The sequence below is a fragment of the Anopheles marshallii genome, chromosome 3, assembly GCF_943734725.1.
Source record: "Anopheles marshallii chromosome 3, idAnoMarsDA_429_01, whole genome shotgun sequence".
Taxonomy (NCBI): domain Eukaryota; kingdom Metazoa; phylum Arthropoda; class Insecta; order Diptera; family Culicidae; genus Anopheles; species Anopheles marshallii.
Genome location: NC_071327.1, coordinates 44,501,627 through 44,516,548, shown reverse-complemented (window position 1 = coordinate 44,516,548; position 14,922 = coordinate 44,501,627). Strand labels below are relative to the sequence as shown.

The 14,922-nt window shown below is 44.0% G+C and overlaps 2 protein-coding genes across 2 annotated transcripts; both read right to left on the bottom strand.

Annotated features, from left to right (window-relative positions):
* Positions 1-6,851: 6,851 nt before the first annotated feature.
* Positions 6,852-12,284, bottom strand: LOC128714007 (intraflagellar transport protein 172 homolog). Its single transcript, XM_053808884.1, has 4 exons — positions 12,246-12,284; positions 10,150-12,188; positions 9,737-10,077; positions 6,852-9,655 (listed from the first exon to the last, which is right to left on the bottom strand). Exons 1-4 carry the CDS (start codon positions 12,282-12,284, stop codon positions 6,852-6,854), a joined length of 5,223 nt encoding a protein of 1,740 aa, XP_053664859.1.
* Positions 12,285-13,306: 1,022 nt separating this feature from the next.
* Positions 13,307-14,586, bottom strand: LOC128712273 (regulation of nuclear pre-mRNA domain-containing protein 1B). Its single transcript, XM_053807168.1, has 4 exons — positions 14,430-14,586; positions 13,750-14,360; positions 13,530-13,673; positions 13,307-13,462 (listed from the first exon to the last, which is right to left on the bottom strand). The coding sequence occupies exons 1-4, from the start codon at positions 14,578-14,580 to the stop codon at positions 13,307-13,309; spliced, it is 1,062 nt and encodes a 353-aa protein (XP_053663143.1). The 5' UTR covers positions 14,581-14,586.
* Positions 14,587-14,922: the final 336 nt, after the last annotated feature.

The following is a 14,922-nucleotide window of genomic DNA, read 5'->3' as shown; positions in this document are numbered from 1 at the left end:
TATATGAATGGCGGTACGCAATACAAATTAATTTGCAGTACGCAAGCGAAAAATTAATTTGCTAGTTTATGTTATAAATTTAACCATAAAAAGGCAATCAACTGCTCTTCCTTGATTTACAGCAGTTTTGCAAAAAAAAAAAAAAAATTCAATTCCAAAAGATCAGTTGGAAAATGGATTAAAGTAGTAGCTATCTTCCCAAGCGAAAGAGAGACCGGACGAACTTTTGCGACCAACCAAAACCAGCACAAAAATGTGCATGAAAAATGTCCATTCTCCCTTTTGGGGAACCTTCGCAGAATGTTTTCCCATTTGTGGGTTTGTGACATTCTGCTACGGTTTGGCTGAAATTTGAATGTTAATACAATGCTATGATTGGGGTGGGACCAACAAAAGGGAAATAAGTTCTGAAATGTAATTTCTGTTTGCTTTGGTTTGGTACCGCGAACACGATACACCATATTGATCTTTGTTTCTAAAGACAATAAATTCCTGCAGTAATGTGGCCTGTTCTCTCTATGCTATGAATAAATGTGCGAAAATTGCGTAAAAAGATTTTTATGTGTATGCATTATAAAAAAACTCGAACTTCTTCTATTTCATATAATCGGCCAAAGCTTCATCTACTGCTGACACTAGCTAATCATCTGCACAACGTATTTGTATTTACACAACATCAGAACAGAGAGACAACGAAACGCATTTGTAACCACGAAGCTGTTCTGTTTAAGTATTCCTAGCACGCGAACGACCGCGTGTGACACAAAGGCATTGCTTTCTTTGCAACGATAAGCACCTCTTAAGCAACCGAAGGGCAATCGCCTCAATATACTGTGAAAAGTCAATGATTTAAAGATGAAATTTGTACGCAATTCGAATACCGAAAAACCTTGATCCGTGGGGAAGGATGGTAAACGCACAGGGAGTTCGCACGAAATGGCATATTGCGCTTGGTGTGGTTTTTTTGTCTGTTTTTATTTCAATACAATTACTTTTGCCTTACACTAGTATCGTGCTAGGAGATTTAATCTCTCAATCCCCACAATAAATTGGTTGAATCACTGCGATTTGATAGGGGATTCGGGGTGGAATTAATTAAACTATAACAGTTTTTAAAGATGGCAAAGATGTTCTCGCGTACTGATGGAACACGGGAACGCCATAGACCGCTTAGCATGAAGGTATACAATATTAATTGCATCTAAATGCGGTTGTGCCCGACCAACCCAAACCTGGTAGTGCTGGGTGGTGTCCCACTGGGCTGGGAAGTTTTGCAACGAGGATTAGATGGTAAAGTCGAAAGGTGCAAATTAGCCCCACGGAGCGTACGCTAATGGAGCAATAGAGATAATGGAGAGATAATGAGCACAATGGTTGGAAGATGAGCAAGGCGACGCCGTACCGTATTCATCGTACGCTTTCACGCGAATGTGATGCTGGATGTCAGGAGTTTTTAGATTAAACTTACACCGCATATTGGGGTGTGAAAAACGCGCTGGTTGATGTTACAGATGAATTTGAAGTGTAAAACGTTTGTCTAAACGTGGCAGACGGAAGCAAATTTTAATGGAACAAAATATATACTAGGAGCTGTCGTATTTTCAAATCAGTATAAACGACATACACGGTGCGAGTAAATTGATGATAAAAAAGCAAAATAAATGAAAGAGTGCGCAATATTTGTGGCTTTGGATTCAAGGTCACAGCCAATGAACGGCCAACATACGGATATATACTTAACCCTCCGAAGGATCATACTTGTCTATTCAGACGCTTCAAATTTTGAACCATACTGATAAGAAAGATAAGGAGCATTTCCTACAATAAAAATCAGAAATTGGCAGAAAGTCAGCTGAGAGTCGTGTTGAATATTCGAAGTTACCCAACATTTCAAACAAAATTGCCATAGGTCTAATAAACACTTCAAAAACTTACCCAAAAAAGGTCTATATTTAGCTGAGCACTTAATATGATATTCTATGTTACTTTTTGAAGAGTTTATTAGACATATGGTAATGTTATACAAAATGTTGGGTAGTTTCGAATATTCGTCACGACTTTTAGCTCAATTCAGCTTTAACTTCAGCTCACTTCAGTCTCTCGGCCAAATCCTGATTTCCTTGTACAAAATGTTCCTTAACTTTGGAGGAAGCTAGTAATCTTGTCATTTTTTTATCTTTTCATACTACTGAAATTGCTGATCAACCGAACCATGTGCCATCGACCCACTGTGAATTGTTTTTTTTTTTAAACAATCAATATTTAATAAATATACAATATTTATATCTCATCTTCGTCAACAAATAAACAAGTTATTTTCTTTATTTTAGCTTAAGAATGTTTATAACCGAATATTCACTGTAAATGTAATAATCTAACTTTAACGAATGGAAATTCACGTCGCATTAAGCGGCTTAGTTTTCCCCGGACTGGATTCTAGCAAATAACACATAATTTAATACAATACGATAAATATGGAAATAAATTACCCCCACCGGTAACAAATTTGCACTGCAAGCTTTAAAACATCATCCATCCGCAAGCAGCATGAAGGACGAAATGCTCTCGAAACCAGGACCACGTGTTGGTGCGTAGCCTCGTACATCCAACAACGATGAATGTTTGGCGCTTGGCTACCGTACCATAAAGCAAATCAAATGCTAGATTCGTTACCCTTCGACCTCTGCTGGGGAGTGGCAAACAAGAGCAGATCTCAGAACAGAACGTCACCGAAATCGCAGAAAAGGTCATCTCTTGAAGATAAAATGGTGGGACGCCCCCGGGATGGGCTCGATGACAATCTCCCGAGGATAGGATGGTTTATACGCGACGATTGTCGTAAAGCTTTTGGCCATACGAGGAGGTTCTCACACCGTGTACCGGTCGGTCGACCGTTCAATTAGTCGAATGATATCCGTGCTCGTGTGGAGATTCACTTTCACACCCCCAGGGGTGGAACATTGATTTGATCAGTGATCTTCTTAAGCAGCAGGAGGGTGCATCTAACCTTTGCCACATTTAATGGCCCCAATTTAACGTTAAAAGGTCATCAAAACAAATTGGCATATAAACGGTAATTGAGTTAGTACTGCATCGGGAACGGAAAGGAAACAGAATAAATATAAATAAACTTTTAAGCTTCAATATTATTGAAGTACAATAAGCTCTTAATGAAATCCGAGGGAAAAAAATCGTTAAACCTATTTGCTTTATGTTTTAATTCCATCCCGAATGAATCAACTTCGTAATAACTTGTTTGACAATTGTGAAGCACAGTATAAACCGAAACTTTCCGTTTAATCAAACACCAAAAAAAGGTTCAGCGTTCCTACACAGGTTTGTCATTGCTGTACGCTCCATTGGGACAAAATTTGTAATAAAAAGATAAAAAAAAAACAATTTTTTGAGTAGAAGCCAGCAGGAAGAAAAGAACAGCACAAAACATAACCCACTTTCACCAGTACTCAACACAGGCACAGAGCACGGTCAGGTGTCATTTCCAGGGATGCTGTAGCCGTACGGTTTGCTCCCCGCTTGCCAGCCAGAAACTCCTCAGACCATGCTGATGAAGAGCTTGGCCCCCGGGGCGGTTGGTTCGGTCTGTAACGGATTTTTCATCTTTCCTTTCCCTTGCGTTCCCAAACACAGCGTTGTTCGCCGTTGTCTACAACATTTCTGTGTGTATGCGAATAGCGCGTGTCGTTTATGTATTTTTCTTTTCAATTTTCCTTTTTTTGACTCCAAATTGCACCCACCTGAACAAAGTTAACATTTTCTGTGAAACGCAACAGTGTCTGGTGAAATTACTCGAGCACAAAATGCGCGACATAATGAACCCCGGGAACCGTTATGATGGATGCTAGAAATGTCTTAAATATAGATATGTTTTCCCCTTTGCAGGAAAACGCTACATAAGGAGTGCAGATGTTTATGTTCGAGATGTAAACGCCGCACCGTGGTGACGAAGCGTAGTAAATCGTACAGGAAATGGCGACAGGACGGCAGTTGCGGTTTAAGTGGGTTTCCTGGGCCGTTTTTGATATGTGAGCTCAAAAGTTAATAGTAATTAAAAGCGATGTTAACCGTATGGGTAATCGAGAGAAAGGAGTTTTCAAGCTTACCTATTGGTAACATGCAGCAAATTTTCGCATCAACTTCCACTATGTTTAGAGCATCATAACACTTTTTAACACTTTATTTATGGGTTACATCACTACTTTTGACATCCTTTTTCCACTTAACAAAACCCTCATTTTATTCATCTTTTTCATCACTCAATTTTCAACTCATCATCAAATAGTGATCAGTTTCTTTTGTTGTTTTCTAATCTAAACACAACATAAATATACCCCCTAACATTATTGACCTCATTTTAAGAATATACAACACATTCATGACGATCTCTACGAAATTGGATCTATATAATCCTTTTCGGTAGGCTTTTGGTTGATACTTATTTTCACTTTCCACGAGAAACATTATTCATTAAACCTTTTTACGAAAAAGTAAAAACACCACTGCACTTTTCGACGAAAGCTTTTAAACGAAGAAAGAAAGGCACTCCAAGATATTTTTTTCAAATTTCATTTCAATGTTGGGTTGATTCAAAAGTGAAGCAAATAACACTTTTCAATTTGCATATCTCATTACACCTCTTCGTATTAATATTTTCCATTTCAACCATTACACATAGGGTGAACCTATTTCTTATGAAGTAAACTTTTATCTCACAAAATACCCCTACGTATCACACATCATAGAAGCACACACACACACACACACACACACACACACACACACACACACACACACCTTACACATACAATTCGCACACAAAGAAAAGACTATGAAACCATTATTCTTATTCCATTTGCATCGTGCTCCATGCTGAGTGATTAGGGAATGGAAAGCTCGAAGCATTAAAACCTATTAATAGCGATAAATCACCCCCGGGGATTGTTGATGTGGGTTGCGGGAAACAATTTGCACCTATTCTGAAACATAAATTTACCCAACACATATTGCAAACGATTGGTACCGGGCCTCAGTATGTTTGACTTATGTAAATCACACACTATTACAAAAAGCTGTTGTGTAAACTGCTACTTACTAAACTCTTGATATTGTGACGAAACGGAGAAAAACTGGGTTGCGATACATCCGCGAACCGCTCGCGACCGTCCGAGATTGATAACTGAGCTAGTGGCACGGGAAACGCAACTGATAACTTTAGCTCTAGCTAGGCATTTCAGGTGTCAGGTTTAGGTGTAGCTTAAGAGCGGAGAGAATAGCATCCTGATAACACGCGGAGACGGCGAGAGATCGCAGCATCCCTGTGCGCCTAGATGTATGCTCTCAGCTGCTCTCGGGTGTTCTCAAAACGATTTGCTGAGTGAGATGTTGTAAGTATTTTGTTTTGATAAACCACTTGTAACCAGTGTGCTTCGTTCAACATACACTGGTACAAACAAAAATACGCGCCTTCTTGCATCAACAACAAATATTTGTTATTATAATTCTAAACAGTTCATTTTCGCAATTAATCATGATGTTCATTACGCTATTTAATGTTATTTTAGGACAATTCAAATCGTAAATATTTAAAACATCTACGAGACTCCATCAGATAAATCACTGATGATTTATTAATCGCTGTTTAGTTATCTTATGTATTCAAACGAAACAATTTCAATTCTTAGTGCAATATTTTTTGTTAGATTGTTTTGCATTGTCTTCAGTTTTTTTTACGAAAAAACCATCCAGCATCCTTTCCTGACATTTGAGACACACAACACACGCTCCATAACTCTCGCCATGCTAAATTGTAGGATCTCTCGGAGAGTGAACCACAACTCTTTATCAGCGAAAGGAAAAGTTTATCCGTAACAGGTTTCCGTCGCTCGCAACAGGTGCCATGCGCGCATCCTGTCCGGACATCGCACTCGCTTCGGATGACGATGTTTAGCCATTCTTCTTTTTTATTCAAACAGAACAGCTATTGTTGATATTGTTACCATGGCTCTCACGCTGGTAGATAGTATTCTCGCGCAATGCTTTCATCTGTCTTCTAACGTCCGCTGGCAGCATCCGTTGGTACCAAGCCGTATCCTCGGTTTGGGGGTAGAAATTTCGGTCCATCTGGGACTGTCGGGTGTTTTGTATTTGTTTTTTTTTGTATCCTTCGCGAGAGGGACACGAATGAATGGGACACGTATGCGAGGCATTGGGAAATAGCGCACCTGCTCGTCGCTGAGCATATTTACGGGGCGACGAACAAAAGCTTCGGTACAAACACAAAAACACAACCGATGGCGTTTGGCGGATGCTGTTATCCACCGAGCAATAGCGAAATATTGAAGATGTGATTACTCGCGACTAGGGTGAACTCGTCTTTTAACCCTTCAGTGATGCTAAAAGGTATTGCTGGCTAAATATTATTATGTAATAACTTTAAGGATTAAAAATTAAGTATGACACTGTCACTATCTCTTTTGAGGACACTATTTTATTCATTGACAATTTTTGTGCACACACATTTAGGCAACACAATATTTATTGCTTTGTATATATAACTACTTGCTCTGAACAGTTCAAACCTGGTACCACAACGATTGTTTTCTTTCAGGCGTAACCCTACGCAGCCGAAGTAGACAGAGTGGAATACGTTTAAGCTAACAATTGTATTAGAGATATGCCGAAATAAAAAACGTGCAATATCGTCGTCTGTTGCAACATAATTTTCAATGTTGTATGTAGAACATTTTTGAAAATATTTCATTTATCTGGCCAATCACCAATATTTTACATCCCACCAGGCGCACACACGAAAAAGAATTATTGTCGATTCCGCTCTAGCCCGACAAAAAGTTTGCCGGTCCGCACCACTTTTCAATGAAATCGATAACCCCAGGAATGTCCGTCTGGGGTGCCATTCGAGCGGCAACCGTCAGCTTGCTCCATGCATCCCGATTGGCCAGCCGGTGCGTGCGCTGAAAGACGACCGGTTGGCGTCCCATTACCGGATATCCGCTCACCAAGCACGGCTGATCCGATAACCCTAGACTGGCCTCGTACAGATTCCGATCATCCGTAGGTAACGCTTGATCAACCTTCTGATCCATACTGACGGCAAGCACCCATTCGCGGATCTCCTCGTGCAGCTGCAGTTCGTTTTTCAGATGCAGTTCTGCCGGAATCGGCACCGAGCTGGGAAAGTCCGTCGACGACAAGTCGGAATGATCGACCAAATTGCCCGAACCTTCTTCGATTGCTTCACAAACGTCCAGATAGTGATTGAGAATTACAAACGCTTCCGATTCGCGGCCCATCCCGCGCAGATCCATACCGGCTTCGTAGTATCCCTTGTCGCACGGAATTATATCCGTGTAGCGCAACAATGCGACCGAAATCTTAACCGCGATTGATTGTAACGCTGGTGCCTGACGGCAAGCGGCCCTCGTTGCATAGTAGTGCGCTATCACTAGCAGCTGCTCGAACCGGTCTATAACTTCTGCTTCCGCCTGATCCGAACCTCGCAACGCTTGTACTAGATTGAGCAAAAATGTACGGACGTTCTTCCACACGGTGGCTGCATCGGGTTCCCGCAGGGCAAAACACTCCAACGCAATACGATTGTAGATGTTGAAGTTGGCGCTCACCGGTGGAACGCCGTGCTCAAGATAAAGGTTCAGCGCCGCCACACAGTCTCCGTCGCGGATGAGTTGTGCCGCGTACTGCGCCATATACTTCTGCAGCACTGGGACACTGTGCTGTTTAGCCTTCTCGATGCAACGCATCCATTGGCCCTGTTCGGCGAGAAGATCGAGGGCTCCCACCATATCAATATCCGCCAACTGCTCCACATTGCCTTGATTGCGCAGGCGTGCTTTTTGCTGGGCTTCCACGTACACTACCAGCTGCGGGTCTATTTCTTTTGCAAGACGTCGCGCCTTCGCCCAGTTATCGGTACGTATAAACACGTCTACGGCTTCCTGAGGTAACTCTGCAGCAAGATACAGTTGGGCTGCAGGGCCTATTTGATTGATCTCGATCAAGCGCGGACCAAGTTCGCGAGCCATTTCCATCGCTTCCGATCCTTCGAGGAACTGGTTACATATCTCTGCGGCCCTCAACAATGCCCGGGTCACTGTCGGCTCGTCGGCATTTCCCTCATTAATCTGCAACAGACATTCAGTGGCCCGACGGAACTCTTCATTTCTTGCGTGTTCCGATGCTTTCTGTAAAAGGTATCGTGAGTCCGTTGATTCTCCGGCGCCTCGATTCATGCGGGCGTACAATTTTTGCAACTCTGCTACTGCTCCGGGAACGTACTCCTTGGCAATGCGCAGTGCATCCGCCACCATGTTGTATTCCTTGTAATGCTCCAGGATCAAATCAGGTCGATCGGCACGAATCATTAGTGCCTCGTACTCGGGATAGTTGCGACTTTCGAGCGCACTGTTTGCCTGACTAAGTAGCACCTCGTGTACCGCTTCTGGGAGATATTTTTCCGCCACGCGAAGCGCTGACTTCCAATCTCCACCGTGCGTGTGCATCATGATCGCTTCACGTGGTTTGTTTGCCAGTAGAAACTCTGCTTCAGCTTCGGTAAATTTGCCGTCATCTTCCAACGCCATCGCAATTTTTAAGTGTACATCATCCGCGGATCGACCACTCACCTTGCACAGCTCGAGGGCAAAATCGAACTGACCCGCCTCACAGGCGTATGCGATGCAACTATCCAACAGGCTCATCTTGGTCAGCAGCCGGGCGGCACCTTCGATTGGAAGCGACTTTGCCCACATGAAGGCAACCTGCTCCGAAGCAGGCTGACCACCTTTTTGTTTGGCCACGCGGTGTGCTTCCTCCCATTTGCCTGCCGTACAGTACATGTGGACCGCCGCCTTCCAGTCACCGGCTGCCAGGAAATGAACCTCGGCATTCTTAAACCGACCTTTGGATTCTAGCTGACGGCCCAGATTAAGGTGCGTCTGTTCGAGCAGGCTCTTGTGATAGCGCTCCACTAAACGTATCATCGAGTCATATAGCTCCAACTCTTTGTACATGTTGATAGCCAAATCTGGCTCATTGACTGTGAGCAGGACACGTTCTGCGTCACGATATTTCCCTTCCTGCTCGAGTCCTTTCGCCAGTTCCACAAACATCTCACGCACGTCTGCACCTGGCAGGAACCGGTCTGCAATGTCGAAAGCTTTCTCCCACTGGCCATGCTTATTCAGCAGCTGTACCGCTTCACGATAGAGTTCGGCACGTACCAATAGTTCTTCGGCCGTTTTAACGTCTCCAACCTGACACAGATGTTCCGCTAGTTCAACGGCGTATTTTTGTATTTCTTCTGGATCATCAACGACTTTCGCTATTTGTACGGCTTTGCGCCACTGTTTTGCACCGACTGCGGCCTCCAGTGCCTTAACCGTGCAACCAGCTTCGATGTAATGGCTTATGGAGGCATCCAGTTGCCGTTTTCCCACCAACCAATCTCCCCATTCTTCCTCCAGACTCGTCACATCATCCGGGGTAACGTATCGGGCAAGCTCGATCGCCCTTGCGTAGGCACCTCCTTTCCGATAGAGAGTTATAGCGGTTTGCTGCTGTCCGGTACGGTTTGCAAGTTCCGCCGCCAGCTCAAAAAGTTCTTTAAATTCAAGTAATCGTTAGGGAAATAATCATAATTAAAAGGAAGTATTGAAATGCCATATTGCGCTTCACGGCTTACCTGCTTTAATCAACGACGCCGACACTCTTGTTACTAAATTCTCATTTGATAGCAAATGTGGTGTTTTCAATGCTAGCTTAGCGGCTTTCACCGGCTTATTTGCCTTCATGTACAGCGTCATGGCTTTATCCTTTTCACCGCGCTCCTCCAATACTTCACCTGCCTTCTCCTCTTGGCTGGTCGAAAGCAAAAACTCCATTTGTGATTCCTTCAATTCGGGAAGTCCATGATATCCACGACGTTCTGCCAGTTTTATAGCATCATCCCAACGACGTAGCTTGGTGTACATGGCGAGAGCGGCTTCAATATCTCCTTGCTCGATATAAATACGTTCCGCCGTTCTGGTGAGATAGAAGCAGAGCTATTTAAGCATGCTTTTCCTTCTACCTTGTTCTTCCATTCATAACCCTTACCTTAGATCCCCACCAAGCAGTGCCATCATGGCGCGCACCTCAGGGCACGTCATGCCGGGTCCCGTTGTCTCCTCGTACTGTTCAGCGATCTTGATCATCTCTCCGATGTAGAACGTTTTCGAGGCATTTCCGAGGGCGGCAAAGCAGCGCTGTGCAACGCGAAGATTTTGTTGCGCCAGTGCAATATTGGCCAGATTGTGCCACATTGCTTTGGCCGCCGGACGATCGCCAAGAGACTCAAGGTAGAATATGGCCCGTCCGAAATCACTGTCGTTGACTGCTGTGCCGAACTCCACCAAACCCTCGTCCAGTGGGTACACATGCTCCGATGCGGCCTCGCGCGTGATGATCTCGGTTCGGCCATCCTCACGCAGCACGTCCACCACGTCGCCCCGTACCGGCATCATCGTGACGTGCTCGGGCAGGTCAATGTTGTACCATACTGCCAGATTGGTGTCACTTTGAGCAACGGCCACATCACTCGACGGTACCCACTGTACGAAAGCGACCTTGGCCAGCAGGGTTTGTTTCTGCCCGGTGCCTACATCGACCAGCACGAGACGCATCTTGCGATCTCGGAACAGTAGCTTGTGGCCTGTTTCGCTTAGCTCCAACCAATCGATCTTGGAATCGTGGGATATTTGTGCGATCGTCGACTGCAGCATTAGATCTACCACGCACAGCGTCTTCATGTCGAGCAGATAGGCCAACTTCTTGTTGTTACGCGTATTACCGCGTTCGTTCAAGCGTACCGAGATTAAATGTGGGTTTACGAACTCTGTTCGAACTGATCCAAGGATGTAGTGTTCACCGTACTCGACGAGCGATAGTTCACCTGCGTTGAATATTAGCGCTACGGTTGGATTTTCGAAGTAGAACCGTTCGTGGCGTCCGGTTGCTATCCAAGGGATTTCGCTCGTTAGCGAGCGTGTAAGATCGCACAAGATCAGTGAGTCTTCAGTGCGTCCGACCAGATAGCTGTCCTTGCCCATAATCCTTATGTCGTCAATTTCGAGCCCAAGCTGTGATTCAACCAGCATCGTTGTGATCGGTTCGTGCAGCGATCGTAATAACACCTGGCTCGGAGCTACAAACGTTAGCTCAAACTTGTCCTGCCAGATGGTGCGTCTCAGTACCGATTCATATGCAAGTACAGCGCCACACAATGACCCAACGGCAAGTCGCGAGCCATCTTTTCTCCAACAAACCGCTGTTACGGTGTACAGATTAGGGATCGTCTTGCATAGGGACTCTGTCCAGGCATTTTGGCGAGGGCTCCAACTGAAGATGCGTAGACGATCGAAGCTTCCGACGGCAACAGCCTGCCCGTTGGGACTGGCGGAGGCCACAGAAAATTCCCGCTCAACTTCATCCCGCCCGTAGTCAAACGTGCGCATAGCACGGCCCTGCAGATCGTAGAAGCAAATCTTCTTATCGCATCCCGCAACAACGACACCACCTTGCGGCCAGGCCAGTGCTACTGGGGCCACCGGATGTTGTAGCAATCTCCCGGTTGGTTCCCCGGGTTCTTCTACCAGCAGAAAGCGCACCACCGAACCATCTTCATGTCCGGATAGGACGCCGGTCCCTTTGGTGTTCTGCGCCAAAGTAACCACCATACTATCCGTACCGTACAGTGTTTTCGATTTGTTGTTTTTGCAGTACAGTGAACGAACCTTGCCATCCTCTAGTCCGGCCACAATTAATCCTCCGACTAACCACGAAATGCAGGTAACGGCCGAACCCTGCGGAAATTTGTTGCAAATCACCTTCTTCTCGTTCCACTGTTCGCCCAGTTTGTACACATAGACGATGCTATCGCTTTGGGCTACCGCAAGCCGACTAGAGTCCGGACTGAACGTAATGCCCCGGATTACGTAGGAGTTCTTCATTGCGTTCGGATCGGCCGCTTTGGTCGAAAACTTATCTCGCCGATCACCATTTTCGTCGAACAGCAGGATGGTACGGTCAGCCGTAGCCACTGCTAGCTTCTGGTTGTTTGCTGACCAGCATAATCCTGCAACGCGGTACAAATGATCCTGTAGATACGGATCTGGTGAGCAAGTATCTAACCCAAACCATCATTCACATCTTACCTGAGCCTCGATGATAGTTTTCATGAATTTTAGCTGCATTTTTCCGCTTTTCACACATGAATCAAGTTATAGAACAAAAACAGCAAGCATTTCGCTCGAGCAACACATTTGAAAATGATGAAATCGATTTTGCACCGTAGTAGCGTTTGTTTGTTGTCGCCTCGGTCTCCTGGAAACGGCCGTCCTTGGAAACTGAACGAACGCTTTGTACCGACAACACGTGGTTGTGGGTCTACGTTAACGCATGAACATGTCTCCAGGCAACAGGTTGCTGTCGTTAATAGCGCATGTGTATGTGATTTAAATTATGAATGGTTTGTTTATGCGCATGTTAAGTGTTTAGGTTCATGTCCATACTTTTAGCGACTTTAACGTAAAATTTTAAAAATATTAGTATGCAGAAAATTGTTATTTAAAAGAGTATACAATTTATATACAAAGAGTTAGTAAAGAGTAAGTTTTTAAATAATTTAGTAATAATATGAATAAGGTAAAGCTACGCGGAATCACGTGGCAAATATGAAAAACTTAAATTTCTCCATGTTAAGAAAAAAATCTTAATTTTTAAATTTTTCCTGAGACGCATATTTAACTTTTGACTAAAACAGTCATTTATTTGCTTTTTTGATTTCCCGGACAACATATCCTGCACCAAGGATACAAACTGTAACAAATAGTACAAATCAAACTGTTTCTCCTACGACGGTTGTCAGCATTTAGAACTTAAGCTGGACTAACCTTTGGATTCGACTACATATTATTTGGTCTCTTGATTGTTGTTCTAATGCTCAATACTTTGCGCCGAGTCCTTTCCGATAGGAGGTTCTAGATTGCTTATTGGAGAATGTTTGGAAAATCAGAAAGCATACACTGTTTTTCATGCGTAAACACAAAGGTATACAAACGCACACAGGAGCACAGGTAAATGTTCGACTACATTTGTTCATTTACCTATTAAAATCTTCGTAAAACCATAAGTGTTTTACCGAAAAAGAGCTCCCCGAAGGTAGATTTCGGATTTAGTCACCGTTTAAAAGTCAGATCATCAAACACACGCTGTCCTAGTGATGATGTGCGTTGAACAAATCGCCAGCCGATGGTAACGGTGCCAGACCACCGGTCACATCCGGGAGGGAGGTCAAGTCGGGCAGATTGTTCATATGGTTTCTAACTTCTTTTTGTACTTCTTTGATTTTAGAAAGTTTGTTCTGGTATTCCTAAAATTAAAAAAAAAAGATTAGTAAAACCCACTAAGTGAAACGTTTTGTTTACAATGTCACGAACCACTAGTCGATTTTCCACTTGCTGTTGAAGTTCCTGCTGCTCGCGTAAGAAATCTCTCAGCATGGTCGTCAGCTTCTTGCGGTCATCCATTTCCACTGCCAGCCGCGCGTTATAATCATTTAGAATCTTGATGGCATCGTTAACCTTGAAGAAGGAAAACCAAAAAAAAAAAAAAAACAATGAGAATCACCGCATAAGAATAAGATATTTAGGAACTCACATCTGCGGCCAGTTTTATTGCTGCATCTTTGTCTTCCAGCTTGTCTAGTGCAGCTAATTCGGACACCTCTGGTTTAAGGCTGGCTATTCTTTCGCGCACTGCAGCATCACTTGATGCTGAATTTTCCAGTTCCAAAATAACCTTAATAAGGTCCTCCGGTTCAGGAGGATCACCGTCTGGCTGATGGGGACTGAGTGTAATGTGTGTTTCTACCTTTCCGTTAACCTCTACTACTTCACTCTTCACTTTCTTCTCCGTTACGACGGCTGTACGAGGTTTTTTCGATGAATCACTCTCATTGCTGTTACTGTCACCTTTCCGCTTTTTTTCACTTCCGTTTACCTCCACCTTAGGGATTGTATCCGTTCCATTTAGTACCGTCGAGTACTCCTTGATCTTAGGTTCCTCGTACACAGCCCGATCTCCCCATATCCCAAGAATTCTGTTGAGGCTGTTGATTGTTTTCGGCTCCGGTGATGACTGTGCTACATTTTTGAACGCTTTTAACAGCACGTGTTCAAACTCGCGCCCAAACTCGGGCCCCTTCTTTTTACTGTTCTGTATCACATCGTTCGCCAGGTACATGAAGGTGAGCTTCTTCGCTGCAGGTGCTGTAAAGAAGTTATACATAGTTGAGCAATGCGAACCGGAAGATACTATCAACCACCTTGCATGCTTACCTCGCTGGAGCTCTTTCAGCCATGTTTTAACGATTATTGAGTGATGCTTTCGGTGATGAATCAACCACAGTGAAAGGGTTTGAATACTTTGCTGACTTTGGTTGAGTTCGAACAGCTTCTTCACCAGCCCCGTTTCTGTGAACGAGGACATTCTTTCGAAGTATCTGCAAATCTCACTGCTTCCGGATCGGCAAACGCTAAAGAAATTAGTTTATCTTTGCACAGCTTCCGTGCCTTTGCTGTTGTATATGCTTGAGTCGCGGTTTACAGTTAAAAATATTCAACTTAGAGAAATCAGTGAAATTTGCCCAGCGTCGCACGGTGTCGTTCTTTCGAGATTTTTTTTATCAAAACAAACGCACTGTGTTATTCCCCGGATAATCCGTATAAATTGTCACATGGAAGTTTATACCAAGCGATCCACAGATCCGTGTGAAGTTTCGAACAGACGGTATTTGACAACCGGTAAAAATAGCGGTAATGCAAGCGTACA

Excerpts from the sequence above, each read along its gene's own strand:
- LOC128714007 (XM_053808884.1), bottom strand. The coding sequence starts at position 12,284 with ATGCAGCTAAAATTCATGAAAACTATCATCGAGGCTCAG. Across the intron at positions 12,189-12,245 it reads AAACTATCATCGAGGCTCAG|GATCATTTGTACCGCGTTGC; the intron begins GTAAGATGTGAA and ends CCGTATCTACAG. Across the intron at positions 10,078-10,149 it reads CTGCTTGGTGGGGATCTAAG|AACGGCGGAACGTATTTATA; the intron begins GTAAGGGTTATG and ends CTATCTCACCAG.
- LOC128712273 (XM_053807168.1), bottom strand. The coding sequence starts at position 14,580 with ATGTCCTCGTTCACAGAAACGGGGCTGGTGAAGAAGCTGTTCGAACTC. Across the intron at positions 14,361-14,429 it reads GCTGAAAGAGCTCCAGCGAG|CACCTGCAGCGAAGAAGCTC; the intron begins GTAAGCATGCAA and ends ACTTCTTTACAG. Across the intron at positions 13,463-13,529 it reads AAGTGGAAAATCGACTAGTG|GAATACCAGAACAAACTTTC; the intron begins GTTCGTGACATT and ends TTTTAATTTTAG.